This window comes from Petaurus breviceps, unplaced genomic scaffold, assembly GCF_028583685.1.
Source record: "Petaurus breviceps papuanus isolate PSGF00001 unplaced genomic scaffold, PetGlider_PUasm1.0 181, whole genome shotgun sequence".
Classification (NCBI taxonomy): domain Eukaryota; kingdom Metazoa; phylum Chordata; class Mammalia; order Diprotodontia; family Petauridae; genus Petaurus; species Petaurus breviceps.
This window is the reverse complement of record NW_027185784.1, coordinates 24,121,490-24,144,313: the sequence shown is the minus strand read 5'-3', so window position 1 is coordinate 24,144,313 and position 22,824 is coordinate 24,121,490. Positions and strand designations below refer to the sequence as shown.

The 22,824-nt window shown below is 35.8% G+C and overlaps 1 protein-coding gene across 2 annotated transcripts in view; it reads left to right on the top strand.

The window, feature by feature from the left end:
* KDM7A (lysine demethylase 7A) overlaps positions 1-22,824 on the top strand; it is a 107,249-nt gene extending 84,425 nt beyond the window's left edge. The window contains exons 15-20 of one of the 2 annotated variants that reach the window (XM_069087349.1): positions 3,151-3,248; positions 6,063-6,208; positions 6,302-6,510; positions 10,271-10,353; positions 13,423-13,696; positions 15,312-22,824. In XM_069087349.1, coding sequence (XP_068943450.1) covers positions 3,151-3,248; positions 6,063-6,208; positions 6,302-6,510; positions 10,271-10,353; positions 13,423-13,696; positions 15,312-15,406 — 905 coding nt within the window. In that variant the 3' untranslated portion in view covers positions 15,407-22,824. Of the gene's footprint in view, positions 1-3,150; positions 3,249-6,062; positions 6,209-6,301; positions 6,511-10,270; positions 10,354-12,047; positions 13,387-13,422; positions 13,697-15,311 lie in introns of those variants that run through there. The other variant, XM_069087350.1, reaches the window with a different exon arrangement.

Below are 22,824 nucleotides of genomic sequence, written 5' to 3'. Positions count from 1 at the left end.
TTTCCCTAGCTACTTTGTAACTGAATGACTTAATAGGTTGATAAAAGCAGTTATTAAAAGTTCATCTTCTTAAAAAAATTCTTGGCAAAGTTAGACTTTTCAGACTTGGAAAGAACTTGGGAACTTGATAGATTGGAAGAAATAACTAAAAAATATATAGTAATATAGTAGAGTGTTGGATCTAATTGACAGCTTCATCATTAGTTGACAAACCTTTCATTTAATTACATGAATTTATAGCAGCAAAAAACTTTAAAAGTTTCCAGAGATAATGTACTATGACATTCATATACAGTGCTAATTTATTAATATAGCATTGTGACATTATACTCCATTTATCTGATATTCAGCACATTTCCAAAATAAGCAAAACTATTCTCTGGGAACTCTATATAAATGTCATAGGAACCTAGAACAGAAGTCATGTACTTTATTCTACAACTCGAGCAGTCTTTATTCAATTTTAACATTAAATACTACAAAACTTAGAGTCATACTTTCTAATTTATGGCACAGTAGAAACTGCTGCAAACTGAAAAAGTGGTCTGTCCCAAAATGGCAGCAGAAGAATCTTAGAATTGTAGAGCTTAGGATTTAGGCCTTTAAGACATCATGTAATCCATTCCCTTCATCTTATGGGTGAGAAAACTAAGGTTTATCAATCTTGTTTATTACCAAGAATTAAGTAGTTATTTTGTGGAAGAATATTAACTGCAGGAATAATAGTAATAGTAGTAGTAATAATAACAACAACAGTAATAGTATGTACATGCTTTAAAGTTTGCCAAGCACTTGACAAAAATTATTTAGTTATATCTTCATAACAGTTCTTAGAGGTTAGGTACTATTATTATTTCCATTTTATAGATGAAGAAATGATGCAAACAGAGGTTAAGTTACTTGCCCAGGGTCAAACAACTGGTAAGTTTTGGAGGCCAAATTCAAACTCAGATCTTCCTGACTCTAGGTCCAGCATTCTTTCTGATGCGGTGCAGGTTCTGGGAACTCCCCTTGAATTCTGATAAATTGTCCCATTTATATTTTGGGGTCTCGAGCACCCTTAACCTTTTCATGTCCAGTGTTCCACTGACTGTTTTTAAAGCTTCTTCAGGGGAACTAGGAGTTCCAAGAAGTGGAGAGGGAGAGCACAGAGAGGAAGGCCTGTACAAAAGCATGGGATTGGCAGATGGAATGTCATGTACATGTACCAGAGCAGCAGATAGACCAGTCTAGCTAGAGCTTAGAGTACATGAAAGAGTTTGTGTTTTAACCTAAAAGCACTTAGTCTCTGGAACTTCTTGAACAGAGAAATGACTGTGATGAGAACTGTACTTTCGGAATATCAATTTGCCAGCTTTGTAGAGAGAATATTGGAGAGGGAGGAAATTGAATTTGGTGAAACCAATTAGAAGGAGAGAAGATGGGTTTAAGAGATGTTGAAGAAATAGAATTGACAAGACTTAGTAAATGATTGGATATTGGGAGGGGCTAGTCAGGAATGAGAATGAAAGATCTTCTAGTTTGCTAATCTGGCTACTTGAAAGAACCTATATCCATAGAAATAAGGAGGTTAGGAAAATGGATGGGTATGGGATGCTTGTTTTGGACATACTGAGTTTGAGATATTTGTGGGGCACTGAAGAGATGTCTGGAAGACTGCTGGTATTGAATTATAGCCCAGGAAAGGCCTGTGGACCAGCTAGCTAGACTTAGAAGTTACCTGTGTAGAGAGGATAATTGAATCCCTTGGAGCAGAGCACATCCCCAAGAAAGGATCGGGGAGGGAAAGGGAGTGGGACCTGGACAGAACAGCTTAGCAGACGGGCTTTAAGGACTGAGAGGAATCTGGCAGACAGGCAGAAGAGGACCACCGATGCAGGAGAGAGTGTTGGTAATATCAGGTGCCACAGAGAGATCAAGAAGGATGAGGGCTGGGAAAAAGCGATTGAATTTAGCAATAAAGAAGCAATTGGTGCCCTTGGGGGGGAAAAAAAAAAACAGTTTTTATTTAGTGGAGGGGACAAAAGCCAGATTGAAAGGTGAACCCAAAGGTTAGAAAGTAGAGGCAGTTAATGTAGCCTAGAGAGGTTGAATGACTCTGTCAGGATCACAAAACTCATTAGAGACAGAGCCTGGGTCTGGTAACTCTGTTCCAATGAGCTTTCTACCATGCTGCTTCCTTTGGGTGAAGAGAAAGGCAATACACATTCCCAGGCCCCAGGCCTCCAGCTTCACAGCTGGTCATACCTCTAGCCATCCTGAAGAGCTGGATTTCTTATTGATCTCATCAAGCCACCACTTGCCCCAGGAACTTCTCTTCAGCAATCTGTACTTTGATTTTTTTTTCCCCTTCATGTTTGAAATACATACTTTTTTTTCCTTTTTTTTTTTTTATGCTGGCAACCATCAAACTAGCTGCCTATTTAGAAACACGATAATGCATTCCTAGTAAGGTTCCTCCATTCTGAATTAGAGTTTATAGACTAGCCTGGGATTTTGTTTTTGGTTAGCTGTTATGAATGATATAATTGTTGAGAAACAGTTTCATATAATTCAAAATGGAAATCCAGAATCATTAAAGAAAAAACACCACTTTTTTCCTGTTAAAGTCAGGGTTTTCTAATAATATAGCAGTATGTACTAATAGTACTGAAAAGTTTTTTACTTGTGTATTTGACAAACCCTTCTTTATTAGGAAGATAGATAGGGGTGGTGGATAGAAATACCAGAGAGTTTGGATATCTCTTTTCTGAATAAAAACACCATTGAAAAGAAGCAAAGCTATATTCATTAAAATGAAATCTCTGCAACATAGGATTCCTTGTAGCACTGACTGAAAACCTACCTAGCTCATCACTGATCTGGTCTTCATTTTCTTCATCTGTACACATAAGAAAGGTTCATTGTCTTAGCTTCAGTTTCTTCCTGGAAACTAGTTTGAAAATCTGATTCCTCTACCACATTGGGCTACCATTATCCTAATAGAATGTCATTTTGTTTTGTTAGGTGTACGTTGAGATTTAAGCATGCCAGATTGTTTTATACCTAGGATACAGCTTTGTACAGAAGAGAACTATGATGAACATTGACTTTTTCCTTGTGAGTTAAAGTGGAACTATTCCAATGATTCATATTCTTTTTTTCTTCCAGTGTTTTTTGAAAGTGTGAAATCAGAACTTAGAAATGGATCTTCACAATATTCTGATATTTCTGATTCAGAGGAATCTGCACCTGATTGCACTGTTCAGGTAAAACCTTTTGCATTGCTAAAGGAAGTATTGGGGGATGGGAATTTTAAATAAACATTGATCTCAGTTTGAGGACAAAGACTATGCTTTCCAATAGGTGTGTATCTTTTACTTTTAGTACAGTGGCAGTAATTATAGATGATAATCTATGTTTAAGACTGCTAAATAGGGGCAGCTACGTGGCGCTGTGAATAGAGTACTGGCCCTGGAGTCAGGAGGACCTGAGTTCAAATCCAGCCTCAGAGATTTAACACCAAAACAAAACCTAGCCGTGTGACCATGGGCAAGTCACTTAACCCCAATTGCCCTACCTTCCCCCCTCCAAAAAAAATGCCTTTTAAAAAATAAGACTCTATCAGGTTTTTCTATAAACTTTTATCTTAAAGAAAACAAATAGAGTTTTATTTGTTTTCTTTTTCTTTATTATTATTTTAAATTTTTTATTCAGGATTTCCTTGTACATAAAAGAATACTTTCAGGCTACCATTACATTTTAAATATAATCTTCATAGTAATTATCATATATCTGGACAGGATTAAAATTAAATGACAGAATCCCAGCTCTGGAAGGGACCTCAGATGTCATCTAATCTAGTCCAACAGGAATAAGCATCACTACTGTAATATCCCTGACAAGGGTAGGTCTTCAACCAGAGAAGGGAAGTGTAAGTGTCTTCCCTTGTGAGACAGCCCATTCTGCTTTTGGATGGTTTGGATTGATAGGGAGTTTTTTTTTTACACTGAACCAAAAATCTGTTCCTCTTTAGCTTCCAGCCCTTATTCCTGATTCTCCTCTCTTGGACCAAGTAGAACAAGTCTGTCTTTTCTACCTTTTAACCTGTCTTTTCTACCTCTCCTTATCCCTCACATTTTCTCTTCCTTCAGCTGATCCACATATGATGTGTTTTTCAGTCCTCCATCATCTTTGGGTACTCTCTGCCGTCCTTTGTACTTCTCAATGTCTTATCAGAATTGCAGTTACTCGTATGGAGCACAGCACTCCAAACGTGGTCTCACTAAGGCAGAGCACTGTGACACTCCTCAGCCTCGCTCTGGACATTAGGCTTCCTTCAGCCCAGTATCATATCAGCTTTTCTGGCTGTCACGCTACATTGTAACCTCATTTCGACCTTTCATTGCACTGTTTTCCAGATCTTTTTCACAAGAGCTATAATTTAATATGTGACCCCTACCCTGTATTGGTTCAGTTAGTTCATTTAATATAGTTAATAACCAAATTCTAGAATGTTACATGTAACCCTACTAAATTTCAAATTAGAGTCAGTACTATGTTCCAGCCTATTTAAGATCTTTTTGGATGCTAACTCTTATTTATTGTGTCTAGTTTCATGTCGTTTGCAAATTTGACAGACATTTCATCTATACTTTAATTCAGGTGATTGATAAAAATGTTAAACATCACAGAGCCAATGACAGGTTGCTGAGCCACTCTACTAGTAATCTGTGTAGGTGATATTGTGCTGCTAATATAATCTTCATTAGATTTTGTCATTCAATCTAATTGTACATCTCTTTATCTTGTCCTGAAGGAAATTAGGTTATTCTGACCTGACCTCTTCTTGATGAAATCTTTCCTTTCTCTTTTAATGATACCTTCTAGAATTTTTCAGGAATGAAAAATAGGAAACATCTATACCCTAGGTTATATTTGTCAAAGCTGGACAGCCTTTAGTATAGAAACTTTACTCTGTCATTTAAAAAAATCCAAATGGCGTTTCTTATATTTTTCATTTTCACAAAGATCTCAAGTGGTTGCTTGATAATTGTATTTCCCATTCCTTCACTCCTGGATGTAGTTTATCTGGATTTGGTGATTTAAACTCCCCTTACTTGTCCCTCATTTATCTTGAATTTATATTCCCTTTCCCTGTTTTATTCAAGAGTTATTAAAGCTCCTTTGATGATTCTCAAGTTGAAGATTGAAGATCTATGTTTTAGGAGTATGAATTTGGCAGCTCTGTGGTTCAGTGGTATCAAACTCAAATAGAAACAGATCGCAGATTAACATTATCTTTGTTTTATTGTATTTTTATTTATTTTGGTAAACATTTTGCAGTTACATTTTAATCTAGTTCTTATACATGCTGCTGGCTGAGTTTGACACCTAGTATAGAGAGTAGATTGGAGGTTGGAAAGTGTAAAATCGGGGAAAATTTCAGTGTACAACTAAGAGGTGATTAGGGCTTGTACTAAAGCAGAGGCCGTGTAAGTGGAGAAAATAAACTAACAATGAGATTTTGTGATATGAGAGGTGACAGAGAAGAGAGAGACAATCATTACTGTTAAGGTTGTAAATCTAGTAACTGGAAGGTGATGTCTAAGGCCATGGGTTTTATTTCTGGTGATCTTCTTGGATACTGACTCCTGTTAGCCTTCTTTCTGTGTCACAAAAGGTACTCTTTATCATATGTAGCTTGGCAGATAGATGGGGAGAGTTTTTTCCCATTGTCTCTATTTTTAATTTAAGTCCTTCTTGTTCAGCTCTATAAGATTCGTAAATATGTTTTTTGGCCTTTGTTAGGCACTCTCCATCCCTGGTCAAAAGCCCATTTTTACTCTATATTTTAGCTGTGGTACATAAATCTAAACCCCATTTTCAGATGTCACATTTTTAGTTAGTGACTTCTCAAATCTGCTTTCTACCTCTTAATTATCAACCTTCTGTCGCAGTAGTAATAAAAATGCCACCTGTGTGCACTAACATTTTCAGTTTGTTGCCCAGAAGCTTGTAATTCTCAGCAATACTTTTTTAAAAGTTTATGTATTTTTTTCATTAAATTTTTATTGTTATAGAAAAATGATTTTACCAGGGAAGAATCAGAAAGCTCAGGTGATGAAAAGAAACAAAAAATATCCTCAAATTTTAAGGAGGAATCTGAAATGATGAACGTGTATCAAACTAACAAGAAGCCATCTAAAAGTGAAATTCCAAATAAAAGGTAGGCCTTCTGGTATGGATTGGGTTTTATTGTATGGGAGTATAATGACATTTCAAAGAAGAAATAAAGATTTTATTTTGTGTTACTTTTTAGGGAATGTCCTACCTCGACCAGCACAGAGGAAGAAGCTATTCAGGGCATGCTGTCTATGGCAGGATTGCACTATACGGCCTGTTTAACAAGGCAGACACAAAGCACAGACTACACAGCTGAAAGAAGCTCTCTTCAGGAGCACAACAGCTGCCATAGGAGTCACCAGGAAGTTCCACAGTTGTATCAATCTCATAAACCAGTGGAATATGGTAAGTGATGTCATAATGATCTTTGAGCCAACATATGACTGAACTTCATAGAGCAGTAGTCCCAGTTTTGGTTTGGAAGCCGAGTCATACTTTATGTCCAGGCAAATTGGTACAGGCTCTTAGAATATCAGTCAGCAGTGTAAACTTTTGAATTCCCTTTCAGTTCCAGCTCTACCTATGTCAATTGCTAAATAAATAGGGGCAAAATCAAGAGGACATAGAAAACAAAGTGCTGTGATGATTACTATATTCTTAGATTCCAGGTTTCCATCAGGTTTCATTTCCTGTAATCTCAAAAGATGAGGTGACCAAAGCTAACATTTTCACCTATGCTCTAAGTTATATTTGTCAGAGCTAACCATTCTACCTGTTCCATAGTGAATATCCCTTTCTTTCATAGGACCTTGCCCCATCTTCCATTCCATTTCTTTCTCTCAAATTCTGAGGCTGTTCCCTTCTGGTTTTTTTAAACAAACAAACCAAAAATCCTTCACTTGACCTGGATGCCTCTTGAGATAGCATACTAATTCTCCTATAGTGTCAAATTTGTAGAAGAAGTAGTCAGAATTCACTATCTCTACTTCATTACCAAATCACTCTACAGCCCTTGATGACCTAGAGAATACCCTACTACCCTGCTAAACTTTCTTTCTCAGGTCACGTTTCATCTTCTAAATACCAAGTCCTGGCCTTTTCCTTGTTCTTATCTTTCTTGACTCTCTGTAACATTTGATATTGTTTGTTGTCTACCATCTTTTTTCCCCTTGGATTCTTTGTCACTGCTCTCACTGCTTTCTCTGCTTATTTTCCTATGTGACTGACTGACTTTTTAGCTTAGCTAATTCATCTTCCAAGTTCTTCCTCCTGCCCCACCTCAAAGTGCCCTGCAAAGCTTTCTTTTTCCCCCTATATTTATTCTCTTGGTTGCTTTAGCCAATCCTGTGATTTCATCTTTTTTTTTTTTTGAGGGGGGAAGGCAGGGGAGTTGGGGTTAAGTGACTTGCCCAAGGTCATGTGGCTACTAAGTGTTAAGTGTATGAGGCCAAATTTGAACTCAGGTTTTCCTGACTCCAGGGCCAGTGCTCTAATTCACTGTGTCACCTAGCTGCCCCTAAAGATTTCTTTTTTGAGGGGGGGAAGGCAAGGCAATTGGGGTTAAGTGACTTGCCCAAGTTCACACAGCTAGTGAGTATGTCAAGTGTCTGAGGTCGGATTTGAATTCAGGTCCTCCTGACTTCAGGGCCAGTGCTCTATTCATTGAGTCACCTAACTGCCCCAATCAATCTTGTGATTTCAATGACCACTTCTTTGCAGATGATTTCCAAATCTATGCCCTCAGTCCCCAACCTCTCCTAAGCTCATATTGTTACCAAGATATCTTGAAAACTAGTGAAACTCAATGTGTCCAAAAATGCATGTACCATCTTCCTTCTAAATGCTTCTCTTTTTGATTTTCTTTCCATCCACCCTGTATCTGAGCCTTTCTATAAGTTATTTCCCCTAGTAATATGTGATCTTGAGAGCACAGATAGTTATCTCACTATTCCTTTTGTATTGCCAAGAAATAGCACCATGCTTTGAAAGTAGTAGCTGCTTAATGAATACATATTAATTCATATCACCACTTCCCCAGTTACTGATTTTGGAGTTAATTTTGACTCTTCCTCCTTATTAACCCTTTTGCCCCATCTGTAATGTTTTAAAAAGTCATTGACAACTCTTGTTTTGATACCACAGACAGATATGAGCTTCTACAAGATGAGTTGATTAAAGGGCATAGTCGATGCAGTTTTACAGCCAAAGTGACCATAGCAGTTATCTCTATCCAAGTTATTCTCGGATCTATATGCCTAGCTCCCTACTCTTTCTCCTGAGTTACTATCACTTTACCTGCTACCTCAAACTCTAGATGTCTTTTAGACATGTCAAACTTAATATGTCCAAAACGGAATCCATCTTTCTCCCCACAACCCTTTCTTCTTTTGAATTTTCCTATTAGTCTGGAAGGCATCACCATCTTCCCATTCATCCAGACTCCCAGTTTTAATGTCATTTCTCTCCCCAAATCCTCTTCCTGTTTAGTGACTTCCAGTGCCTTCGTGTTAGCTGCAGAATTAAATATAAACTCCATTGGGCAGTTAAAGTTTTTCAGAACTTAACCCCTTCCTATGTTTTCAATCATCAGTTTTTCCACAATCTACAAATCAGCAGCCCTGGCCTACAATGTGTATTTCCTCAGACATGACCACGTTCCATTTTCATCTCTTTGCTTTTTCCCTGGCTGTCCTCCATGCTTACAATGGTCTGCCCCCTCACCTTTACCTCTTGGTTTCTCTGACTTCCTTTTAGCCTCAGCTCAAATCCCATCTTGTGTAGGAGGATCTTAATTCCCCTAACTCTTAGTGTCTTCCCTGTCAGATTACTTCTGTCTTCTCAAGCTATATTGTCCCATATCTTGTGTTTACTAAATTATTTACATGTTACCTCCCCTGTTAGAATGTGTTCTTTTTGAGGACAGGGGTTGTTTTTGTATTCCTAGTGCTTAATGCAGTAACACTTAGCACTGGATAAATGCTTATTGACTTGATTATATAGATCTGTCTCCAGAGAAACAGATTACCAATTATTCTAGCTTATCACTGGTTATATTTTTGAAGGACAATACTTGAACAACTTTAGGTATTCTCAGCTGGAGTGATACAGAAATTGTCAGGTGACTTTTTTTTTATGCAGTAGTTGTCAGTAGTAAAAACATTCCTTTCAGTCTTCAGTTTTTTCCTTACTACTTTTTATACACTTTTGAACTTGAAGCAGCTATTTTGAGAAGATATCTGAAGAATGAGTCCAACACCTCAGCAGAATTAAATAATTTTGAGAATGGTCTTCATAATTTTATTTCAGAGGTATCAATAATCATTGTATATATGTGTGTATTGGGGAGGTCCCTAAAGTTGTTGGTTATTGTGAGCATCTAAGTTTTTGGACGTTTCTCCCAAGAAATCCTTCTCAAAATTGATGAGTATCTGGAGAGAAGTAAGCCAGATTGCTAGTCCAAGTTATAAAAAACCAATTCACTGAATTCTTGCTAGCTTTCTTCATTTCCTTTGTATTTGGTTATTTTTTTTTAACCTTTTGAAAGTTATTTCACATTATGGAAATGTCAGTAATAATAACAGTTCAGATTTGATGCTGTGAATGACTTTCATGGCATGGGCAATTAACTCCTACTTTTTATGTCTTTTTTTTTTTTGAGAAGGTAAATAAAAATCTAGAAATACCCCCTTCTATGTTCTTGATGAAGTGCTTTCTATTGTTACCTGAGAGTAAATTGAAAAAAAACAAAGCCTAACCATTAGTGCTTCCAAATAGTGTATTTGTTCCTCATTTCCCAAATTGCTGTAACTAATTTTTTTTTACCAATACTTTACACATTCATATGAAGGAATTTTTCAGGAAGATACCTCAAAACTCTTATATAGAAATTAATGGTATAAATCTCTCAGTTCTCTTATACTGTCAGTAGATGGGTTCAGTGGATTTATGCAGTTGTAATCCAGCTTGAGAACTGACAAAATAATTAGAATGTTGTATAGAGACCCTAATGAAAGGACATTATTTTCTGTTGAGAATGTGAATGAAGAGTTGACTTATTAATATACACTAAATACTACATTGGCACAGATTGTTTTCTATTTTAAACATTTTGTGAAGTCCTGCTAGATGTTCTGTCTTGTTGTTTAATTAAAACTTCTTTCTTTAGGTCAGCATATTAAGACAGAGGAACAAGAACTGGGGACTTCGTCTTGGGTCAGGCAACTTACAACTTCCAGGTTTAATCCTCAGGTATGTCTAAATGTGTTAATCAGTTAGCAAGTATTTAAGTACTTACTCTGTGCCAGGCACCTTTAAAGAAACTACAAAGTTATAATTTACTTAGATTTTTACTTTTGTACCATAGGTGATTAATAACTATGAAATTTGGAGAATTAAAATGTTACAACATAGGCATTCTTGAAAAGCTACATTTTTCATTGATGCATAACCATACTGATCCAATTTTTAATAAGCAAATCTCTACTTAAGAGTCATCGTACAAAATGTCTGATGTGGAAATATGTGTAATATGATTGTATGTGTATAGCCTATATCAGATTGCATGCCGTCTTAGGGAGGTGGGAAAATTAGAAGTCAAAATCTTATAAAAGTGAATGTTGAAAACAAAAAAATTACTAAAATAAAACAAACTATCCAAACTATGAGTAAAAAAAAGAAAAAGAGCGATCATATTATTATTCATTACCAGTAAGAAAAACTGTCAGCCTTAAGCTCTGGGGAACATAATTTTGATGTGATTGGAGTAACTTAAACATGAGGAAATCTTACTAATTTCCAGACTAGAGTTGATAATTGCATTTAATAACTTGGACCTACATTTAGGATCTTATCACATGGTCAGAAACTGTAGGAATAAAAGAAGACAACAGCAATAATCAGGTTCATCTGCATTTATTCACTTTCCCTTTTTCAGAAGGAAGAAGAGAAGGGGAAGTATAGCCTTCTTTTTCCTGAAAAAGTAGTAGGGGTTTTGGGATGTGGGGGGTTGGTGGTAGCAATAACGATGATATTGATAGTAATGACAGCTGAAGTGTAGTCATTTAGAAAAGTCAGATTGCTAAAGAATGATTGACATCTTTGATAATGAAGTAAGGGAAATACAATTTACTAATATTAATTGTAATGTAGGAATCATCTGTAGTTAAGTCTTGCTCTCAAATCAGCAAAAGTATCACAAAATTTTTTTAAAAGGAGGATTTTATTATACTACAGACAATTCCATATAAATATGATGCCTAATATTTATAAATTAATTCCATCTCTTAAGAGAGAAATATTACTTTAGCTTAAATTTTTCAAAAACAAAAACTTATTTTTATTTTCTTTCTCAACCCCCATTGAAAAAAGAGAGAAAAACCTTTGTAATAAATATGTATAGTAGAAACAAATTTCTTTGTTAGCTATGTGCAAAAATATGTCTCATTCTGCATCTTGTATCCATTATCTCTCTGTCAGAAGGGTGGGTAGTGTGCTTCATTACTACCTCCACCCTCTCCCCTCTTAATGTGACTGTTGATAGCGTAGATTTCTTCCTTTAGGTATCTCCCATCTATCCCTTGAATATTTCTCAATTGAGGAATTGCTCTTATTCTTATAAATTTGAATTAATTTTTTATGTATCTTGGAAATGAGACCTTTTTCTTTTTTTTGCTTTTTTGGAGGGCGATTGGGGTTAAGTGATTTGCCCAAGGTCACATGGCTAGTAAGTATGTCAAGTGTCAGAGGCTGGATTCCTCCTGACTCCAGGGCTGGTGCTCTATTCACTGCGCCACCTAGCCACCCCTGTAATGAGACCTTTTTCAAAGATACTTGCTGCAAAGATTTTTTTCCCCTCCCAACAGATTGTTTCCATTCTAATTTTAGTTGCATTTATTTTGTCTTTGGTCCTCTCTTATTTAGTTATGAACTTTTTCTCTACCCAGATGTCCAAAAGATGATTTCTTACTTGTTCCTCATGTCGATAGTATTTCCCTCACAATGAGACAACTGTGGACTACCTACTCCAGAAATCCTATACTCAACAAAGTGTTTATATTCAGAGGGTGCATGGCATTATGTTTAAAAAGCAGTGATGTCATTTGTATTACCTCCTTAATTGAAGAAATATGCTTTATATATTGTCATATGAAGTGGCTGTTGTTTTTACCTAACTGATAGTCTTTGTTAGAAGGAATTATTCATTTGGTTAATGTTGAGGAAATATATTTTGGAATGACTGTTGTAAAAAGAAAAGGTATCAATAAAAACTTTTTTAAATAATTATTTTAAGATATGCTTCAGAGTCAGTAATTAAATTTCTTAACTATTCTTGCTTATTTACACATTTGGGTTGTGATTTCAAAGTGCTTCATTTCCATAGATTAATCAATCAACTAAGTTTACAAGCTGGAGAAATTAATTATTGGAGTGTTAAGAATATTAAAGAATTTTATAGTAATATGTTTATTTTGCCCTGTTCTTATCCTGACAGTTGGCACTTAGGATGTCACTAATAAGAGGATGGCCATAATGAGCGTTTGAGCATTGTTGCCCTTAGTGAAATAGGTTTCATTATCTCTAATATTTGTTCCCTAAGCTTATGTAATCAATATATATTGTCACAACTCTTTGTCTTAGCTTAAGATTTCTTTATTTCTTTGATAACTCAATAGCAAGCACAAGGAATTCTGCTGTTGTTGTTTTCAGTTCCACATTCTTTCCTTTCCCTCCACTCAGTCCCCATTGAGAAGCCAAGAAATATGATACCCATTATACATACAAAGTCATGTAAAACATATTTTTACTTTAGCCATATTGCCAAGAAAAAAAGCAAGAAAAATAAAGTGGAAAAAAAAAATAAACTTTAGTCTCCACTAAGAGTTCACTATTTCTTTCTCTGGAGGTGAATAGCGCTTTTCATCCTGGCTTCTTTGGAATTGTCTATCCTTGTCCTGATCAGAGCTACTAAGTTTTCCGTTAGCATTGTTACACTATTGCTTGTTACTGTGGACAGTGTTTTCCTGGATCTACCACATGGGGTTCTTAACCAGGGGTCCGTGAACTAAAAAAAAAATATATGTATGTGTGTGTGTGTGTATTTTGATAGCTAAATATAAATGAAATCTTTTGTAATTTATTGCATTTTATGCATTTAAAGAACATTCTGAGAAGGGATCTTTACACTTAATCAGACTGCCTAAAAGTTCCATGACATACAAAAAAGGTTAAGAATCCTTGAGCTAGCTAATTCTTGTTATGAGCCAGCCCAAGTGTCAGATTCCTTGTGTGAATTCAGCTGTTTTGCTTCCTTGGATGCAGGATCCAGGTAAACCCCAGAAACAGATCAAAAAGGAAGGTTCACCAGAATTCAGTCAGAAGGTTCAAAGTAGGAGTTACATGGACAACAGTGGTTCAAGCCTCCAAAATGGGAAGTGTGAACAGAATCCAAGCTTTGTGCCAGGCACATGTCAGATGAGCAATGGCAGCTTTAGCCCAGAAGGTTCTGGGGGTGAAACTTCCTTTTCATTACCGCTGCACCCAATCAAGAGACCTGCATCCAACCCACCGCCCATCAGCAACCAGGCAACAAAAGGTAAGGGGCCCTCCAGCTCTGATTCTCTTCTCCCCACTTGAAACAAAATATCTTTTTTTACTTCATGAGGGGAATGAATGAGGCAGGGGACTCTATATACATACTAAAGAAAGCCCATGTAATTTTAACTGTCAAAAATAAGAGATGAATGAAAAAGCACAAGAGTGCTGCTTAGTGAGCAGCAGATACGGAGTGCTATGTTTATGAACATGAGTATTTTTAAAAACATACAAATAATATTCAGATTGGAGCTCCATATCTGTCAGGCCATGTGTATTAGACAATGAGAAATCAGCCAGCCTATAACCCTGGTGCTGTGTGTATGCCATAGGGAAAATAAGCATTTATACAGCACTTACTATGTACCAAGTACTGGGCTAAGTATTTTTCAAGTATTAATCTCATTTGATCCTTACACTAACCCTGTGATGGTGCTATTATTATCAGTATTTTACAATTGAGGGAATTAAGGCAAACAGAAGTTAAGTGACTTGCAGAGGGCTGCACAACTAGCAAGTATCTGCTGCTAGATTTGCACTCTGGTCTTCCTGACTCCGGGGCCAATGCTCTGTCCACTGCCCCGTCTAGCTGCCTCGCTGTAGAATGGTACAGGAGCAGGAGCACATAATCACCTCTGACAGTTTAATAAAATCATTACTGCCATACTGCAAGAACCCAAACTGGCTTTGGGATCTGCTTTATTCTGTAATGTCCCTTAACAATGCCAAATGGATCCTACCTCGTATATCAGCAATACTGTGATAGAACATCAATCTTCATCAAATTCACTTTTTATTGGTGCAGAGAGCATTTTAGGCCATTGATTCTAGTTCTTTCCCTCTTCAAATTAGCTTGTAATTACTTTAATGTTTTGAGAAATTAACATTCATGACTATAGTTGGTATCTTATATAGAGAAGAGAATATTTTCCTCATAAGAAAATTGAAACAGGAGCGGCTAGGTGGCGCAGTGAGTAAAGTGCCGGCCCGGAGTCAGAAAAGACCCAACTTCGGTTCTGGCCTCAGACACTTAACACCCACACAAAAAAACTAGCCATGTAACTTTGGGCAAGTTACTTAACCCCAAATTGCCCTCCAAAAAGCAAAAAAAAAAAAAAAAAAAGAAAATTGAAACAACAATAATTCACTTTTCAATAACATCCTATATGCTGTACTACTACAGAGCTCTTTGTTTCCAATATCTCTTTGATGCAGGTAGTACATGTATTCTTATTTTGTGATTTTCTTGAGGTCACAGAGCTAGTAAATAGTAAATCAGGTTTATTGACAAGCAAAATGATCTTTCCAGCTGCTTCTCTAAAGTGAGTCTAAAGGTGCCTTTTCACCTTAATATCGTCCAAATGACGACTGTCATAAAAAGAATATTATCATAGAAGTGTTATAATTATTTTTAGTTGGAAGAAGAAAAATGGGCTAGAAGTGCAAATGTAATTTAGTTTGCCTAGTCCATGTGATGTTTTAATTTCAGATAATAGGCATTTCCATTTAAAACATACAGCATGTTTGAAAATTTTGAAATTTAAAAAGAAACAACAAATCCCTGTTGATGAATTGTCTTTAACATCCTAGTTAACATGGTGGTTGATATGTTGCAGGTAAACGTCCAAAGAAAGGAATGGCAACCGCCAAGCAGCGCCTTGGGAAGATCCTTAAGTTGAACAGAAATGGCCATGCACGCTTCTTTGTGTGATGGTAGCTGCTTTTGCTGCCACTCTCAACTTTGGAGACCAGTATTGAGGGCAATGGGGCCTGGAGCTTCTTCTGTTCCTCTGCTTGAAGCAGACTTGCATGTACAATATAAAACACTGCCTGAAGAACAAAATGAACCTGATGCTGCATTTTCACTGTGCCACACCCACTGAGCAATAACCATTGTGGACCTGGTGGGGGGAGGATGAAGGAGGGGAGAACTTTAAAAGAGATCAGGAACTAGGGCTGGTCTCTTGTCAGGGCTTGAGTATCATTTTGTTGTTGGTAGTGTCTTGACTTATTTTCAGTGGTAGGGTAAAGAAAGTTATCAATAATTTATTTAACAGATTTTTTAAAAAGTTAACAGCTTTTAAATTCTTTCTTTTTTAAGCTATTTATTTGGAAGACTCGTGGGGAAGTATCTCACTAATTTAGATTTAAGAATGTGAAGGTTTTTAAATTATTTTTGATAGCGTGAGTTACATGTGGTAAAGAGCCATAGTAACAGTAATTTGTCTGAACTCTTAAAATTTGAAATTCAGGTTAAAGTCTTAAACAGGGATTTGATGCATTAATTATTTTAAATTAAGATGTATATGAAATTCATTTTATTTTATATATTTTGTGGGTGTTTTTTTTTTTAAATAAGCTATTAGTTTGGCTTTTTTTAACTTGCAAGTTGCATATTGTCATCCAGGTTAGTTACCTTATTCCATCTTCTTTTTCTGCTGTCCATCATTTTGTGACAACCCAACAAGATCTTTGTTTTACAGGAAAACAACTTCAATACCCTATGCTTTCTGAAAAAAGAAAAAGCAAAACCTTACACAAAACAAAACAAAGAAACCCAAACCTTCTATTTCTCACTTTGACAATTGTGGTTTTATACTTAGTAGAAAAAAATAGACATCTTGAATTTTCATGTGTGCATTTGATTTTAGGTCCCAAAGAAAACTACTTTTTAATACCTTTTCCTTCCTTGTTCAGAAAAGAACCATATCATTGGTGTAATTTAGTTAAATTAGTATTTGTTTAAGTACATTTATAACTACAATGGGTTCCTTTTGTAATTTTGTTGCAAGGGGGGGCAAAGGGGAGAAGAAGGGGAAGTCAGGAATAACACCTGCCTTATAGGCTGTTTTAACAAGTTTTAAAAAATATTATATTCTAACTAATGGGGGGGGTATGATTTGACCTGCAGTGTATATAAAACTATATTATTAAGACCTATCATAATAGGCTTCTAATATATTAAGTTGTAGAGGAGCAAGGGTATTGAAGAAGTAGGGTTGATTGTTTAATCTTGTAACCTTGTAAGATTTAGTTTGGGTCTGAATATGAGATGAAGTTGGTGCTTCCAGCAATTTACTCCTTCTTGACTTTGCCAATACGTAAAAAAGATGAGACTAATTTTTAAGGTAAATATCTGTCTGCTTTATACATAGTTCTTATTGAATACCAATTTTCAGTTGCTTGTTAATAGTTTATATTTTTCAATCGATACTTTTAGCAACCGTTTAAATACTAAATATCTGGTGTTGGGAGTAGAAAAGTAGCTGTTCTTGTTTCTGACAAAAAGGGCATTTTATATGTTCCAACCAACAATTTCAAGTCTAGGGAATCCGTACCAGGTAGGCTTTATTTTTATGACGAAGAACTATGGCCATATCATTGTATTATTTTCATTCAGCAAACAGGCTGGATTTATCTTTTTATGTGCTGTAATTCCTGTTGATGAGCTAAAGCAAGCAGATCTGTGTCTCCTCCCAGATTTACGTTTGTGTTTTCAGAAGAGGAACAGTTCTTTTATCCCATCTTCCTTCCAAAGTTTAAAGGAGTAAATTGTGGCAGGTGATGAATTTGCCTTCCTTGGTTATTCCAAGCCCAGAATGACTTGGCTCCAGACTGACCCATTTCTGGTTGTCAGGGAGAAGAGTCTATCAGACATAGCAAGTCTATGAAGAGCTCATTTTAAGCTGTGTCCACACTACGCCAGAACAGCTAGTTGAGAACCGAATCATTCATCAAGCCAACCGGTTGATTATTTTTTCTACATGATGCCAAAAAAATGGTTTGACTGATCTTTTCTCCCACTGAAATGAAATAGTATTTTGATTTTGTGTAGACAGTGTTTTAGTGTCAGGGATAGATTACAAATAGCTTATTGCCTGTCAAGAAATAACTTCAAAACTGATTTTTTAGAAAACTGAGATATGTACTGATCTAATTTATATCTGCAGTTATAGGTATTCGTAGCTGCCTAACTTTATTTTCTTTAGCCAGATAGCCTAAAATCAAACAGAATTATTTTATAGATTAATACATATCCTATATTCAACCTTATATACTTTGATTATGAGTAAATAACTATGAGTAGCCAGCATGTAAATCCTGAAAATGAACTTCACTTAATAGAATCAAATCACTGTCCCCAAAGTAATTCCAGTAACTAGATAATTTAGGTAAAAAGATGCCTCTAATAACCACTGCAGCTGAAATGGGAATTGTATGTTTCTGAATGAGGGGAACCATAGCTACAGTTCTGTTGACTTCCTATTCATATCCCTTAGGAATACCGAGTCTTGCCAACATTTCTTGGTCTTTGATGCTTAAATCTAAAGAAGATATTGTATTTATATCTAGTGCTCAAAGTCTGCCCTTCTAAGATGTGTGTTTTAGCACAAAGATAGCCCTTGCTCAAGCACCTCTTCTAAGAGATAACCAGGAAAATTACATTTTGTGACACCATCCCATCATCTCCCATTTAATTTGAGAAAACCAGTGGAGCATCTTCAACAGCCTCTTTTGAGCAGCTGTCTTAAAAACTTTCATTCATGGTAAGAGAAACATTTTATAGTTTCTCAAAGCACTGCTTTTGCAAATAGTTCATGGAGGCAATGATGGGCTCAGCAAGCTGATACAGAATAGTTTGGGGGCAATTAACTAGCCATAAGCAAAGGGCTTAAGGCTTCCCAAATTTCAAATCATGATTTTAGATACCCGGATTTTATGTAATAATAGACGATTTGAATTCTTTTGCAGATGGTTTTTTTCTTGTTAAGTTTATGTCAAATAATGCTATACCATGAAGTGATGGTTAATAACTAAACAACAGATAAATGTAGTAAAATCTGCAACTTGCAACTTTCTAATGGTTCAGTTTTTTGGAAATACTTTTGAAAACATTTCTTTGATCAGTATCATTTAGAGTATTATATGCAAAGAAGGAATTTCTAATGCATAGCTGCCTATTTTTATACATAAAGGTAAAACCATTCATATTTATCATTAGTTGAATATTTAGTTTGCTTCTTAATCTGAGACTGTCAAAACTACAATAACCAGTTCCCTAACAAATATACTCTTAGTTTACACCAAATGAAAAGGTATTTGTCAAGACACTGGCTGTGTATTGCATGTGTGCACTCTGAGGTGGGAAGGGAGGAATACAAAAGAAGGAGAAACCACAGTCCTGTCTTGGAGTGTATCTCTCTATTAAGCATTTTCACTTTTAGACTTGTTGAAATGGAAGAATCCATGGGAAAAATACAGCACAGTTTTATTAATTTAACCTAAGACAGACCACTATAGAATGAAAAAAACAAACCCAGAAATACTTGAAGTAGGAACAATGAAAAGTTGATCATTTTAATGTTTGTAACTTAAAACTGATTTTAAAAAATTGCTATTTTTATGAATGGGCACATTTTTACTATAGCATAAAAACTTTTAAGAAGTGAAAATAATGCAGATCATAATATTTATTTCCTGATGGGAAATTCATTACCCATTTCATTAGAAAGAATTCAGAAAAATCTTTTAACAAGAGGCTGAATAAAAAGAGATAGCTACAGTTCTTGAAGTAAAATGATACTATTTGCCCTAAGAATAATGAGGTAATTTTTTAAAATTTTAACAGGTACTAGAATATTCATGTTCAGTTGGAGGGGAGGGGAGGGAAGGTTGGGGTAGAAAGGAGAGAAGTTGGATTTTTAATGGAAAAAATATGTATAATTAAACAGGTATAATAGAATAACTTGCTAAAAATAAATAAACTATCATACCATATACCAGCCCCACCTCCTAGGTGAAGGTTATTAGATTTTTAAACTATCTTGAATACTGTACTGTGACTTAAAGAAATTATTAAAAACAAGGATGTTGAGAATTTAGAAGGAACATCAGCAAAGATAGTTTTGTCAGATCCCAATAGAGTTAAAATTAATTTTTGTGAGGAAGGATAAATTTTATTACATACCTGAAATATTTTTAAAATAATCAGCTTCCCCTCCCCACCACCTTTTCCCTTTTTTTTCCTGTGGTCTTTTTGAGGATCTCTCCATTTTGATGAGTGTATACTTAACAAAAATTGGTAGGAAGAATTTTTTACTCTTTGTATGATCACCAAAAGTAGAAGTATCTCCATAGTTGAATGACTGTGGTTTCATTTTGAGGAGGTAGGGTTAATAAAAGTATAAATATGCAAAAAAAAAAAAAGCCTGTGAAGTTCATTTGTTCCAGCAACATTGAACTTGAAGGGAGAGAGACTCACTCTGGGATTTCACTGAATTCTAGATTTTAGACTTGAAACATGGTAGGAGATTATTGGTAGAGCTTCCCTGCCTTCAGACTGATAAAATATATTATTTCCCTTTTACAGATGAAGCAACTGAGAACAGAGAATCCCTTCTACCACCACCACCACCATGCAGCCCCAGCCACATACAACTAGTTAAATACATTTTAATAATGGAGATTAGAAGATTCCTTCCTTCTGCAGTATTCCTTTCATTATGCCATGCTGTTATCAGCTGTTTGGTTTTTTTTTTTAATTGTGCTGATTTGGTTACTGGAAACTAGAAGGAGGAGTAAGAGAAACATTATTGTATCATCACAATTGAAATTTTAACAAAAGGGTAAACTGAGGCAGATCTCTGCACAAGATAGCATTTATTAACAGGGCCATGCTACCTGTCAATAAATGGTTCCCTGGCCTACCTTTATTAATGCCAAAGACCCCAAGCAAAAGGACAGCTTCCCTTTTATAGGGTTTAGGGAGCACAAAACAAGGAACAGAGCAGGGTAGATGACATCATGGAATTAAGGGCAACATGATTGATTTCAGAGCCTAGGTACAGGGAACGACATGGTTGTTGGGAGGTTTGGTAATGGGGGCTAGCAATGATCCCTCTTCTCTCATGAGACTAAGAAGTGTTCTTTGTTCAGGTCCAGGAGAGTGGCCCAGACTTTTGGCCATCAAGCCAGATATCCTTGAAGAATAGCTTGGTGAGGTAAAGATATCAGGCCCCAATTCCCCTTCTGTTCACACTCAGTCTCCAAGGTCAGTTAAATTCCTTGAGGCAAGAAAGCTAGATTTTTAAACTTAACCCATTATAGGCCAGCTGAACTCTGGACTTGAAGTTCAGAAACAAAAGACCCTGACTTAAGCAGTTATAGGACAAAAGTAGAAGGCAAAATCAATTACTTGTAAATAAGATCAATAAGAAAATGATACAGGATCAATTTTAATTTTCTCAATGGTTATAGTTAGGGGACTGAGCCTAACTGGAATGGAGAAATGATTACTTTTTTTCATAAGGTTTCCTTTTTTATTTTAGTGGGGCTATGCCATCAATAATCAAACATTTGGTCTACTTGTGTAAAAAAAATTATCTTTAAGATAAATGATTAAGAAAACAATAACAGTTCTAACAACAATAACCCTATCACTAAAGTAACTTGCCTATTGTGGTTAACTGTGGTTTGACTTGTTATTCTTACCCATCTTCTTTCTTAAATTGTCCCTTTCCTAAGTTGCCTAAGAATTTGTGTCTTAATAAGGAAAAGGTGAAAATGAGGGTAAAACCTCTTAGAAACCAGTAGCACTGAATCTTCCAGCAAGTTTTTCTTCTGCACTACTTTCCCAATAAACCCTGGCTACTAGGTAGCCTTTGATGACCTCCAAGTAGTTTACCTATGCAACTTGTCACATCCCATTCTTACATGATTTTTCTTCTCTCTGCTACTTCAGGAAGAAGTTCCCAGGGGAGGGAGAGTTTCTGTGTAAATTTTACCTTCTCTTGGTTTTTTTTCGGCCACTTTTCTTCATAGGTTTAAGCTTTCCTCAAGGTATATTTGACTAGAACACAGTGAGTTATGATAATGGTTTTGTAGGAATAAAGTCACCCAGAGATGATTTTCATCTTTGTTTGGCAGATTTTATGGGGGAACTCCCAGCAGTAAATCTACTATCTACTAAGGCATTATCTCCCTTGCCTGAAACCTTTTTTCTCCTCTAATACTAATTTTAAAGATCAACCCTTCTTTATTTATTTAAGATACTTACATATTACTTCCACATTATATAATCAGGGGCCTGAGTGTAACTCATTATATGAACCCTAGAGCTGTTTTATCTTTCAGAAGAAACTTAAACCAAACTAAAGGCCTTACAGTATAAGGTGAGGCTAGATTAAAAGCTGCAATCTCATTTCCCCCAAAAAAGAAGTTCTGAGAGAAGTGCATCACAAATCATGCAGCAGTTTGGTGGGATGTCACAGCACGCATCAGGAAATGCACCTGCATCTTTGTAGTTGTATTTCCTTTGGAAAAGACTTTTCTACTTTTAATATGAATTAAGCCATAATAATTTCATGCTGTGGAACGAGAATGGAGAGCTTCACTTTAAGAGATTATATAATACAAATTTTCACATTTACTGTGAAATGACTTGACTTTGCCAGTGCTTCAGCAGGTTTTGTGGTGATATTTTGGAGGGGGGATGTGATGTTTTGTTTTTTAATCTGTGAAATTTCAAAGGGGGACAGTTGTTGGCTTTGGTATTTACTAGTTTTGTAGTAATGTTTTGCTAACCTGACTGCCTTTTCTTCCCCCAATGATTTTTATGGTCCAAGTTGACTCTTGCTATTCTTTCTTATTTGGGTGTCTCTGGGGTAGTATGTTGTCTATTTGTATAGGTTGTCAGTGTGTGTGCACAGGGTGTGTCCTTTTGTTACAGAAACACACTGGGTTGCAAGTGGGTGTTTGGCTGGGAAATGGGATGCTGAAGTGTGAAGAACGTTTTTTTCAATTCATAACAGTATTTCCCATCTTTTGCCTGCAGGCAGGGAAAGTGTATGTACAGTATTTATTTTGTTTCTATTTTACTTTAAATTTGTAAGTTTTGAAGTAGCTTACGTTGGTCATAGGGAAGGACAAGTGACTTGTTTAAATTTGTATTTGGTATTCATACTTTCCAGTTTCTGTACTTTTAAGATATTGAGATTAAAATTGATATTACTTTTTGTTTTGATTTTAGCACGCCAGTGTAATTTTTTTGTTTGTTTTGTTTGAAAGTATAAATGCTGAAAGCTGTGTAAATTGTGTCTTTGGAAGAAAAAATTCTGAATTCTGTTTCCA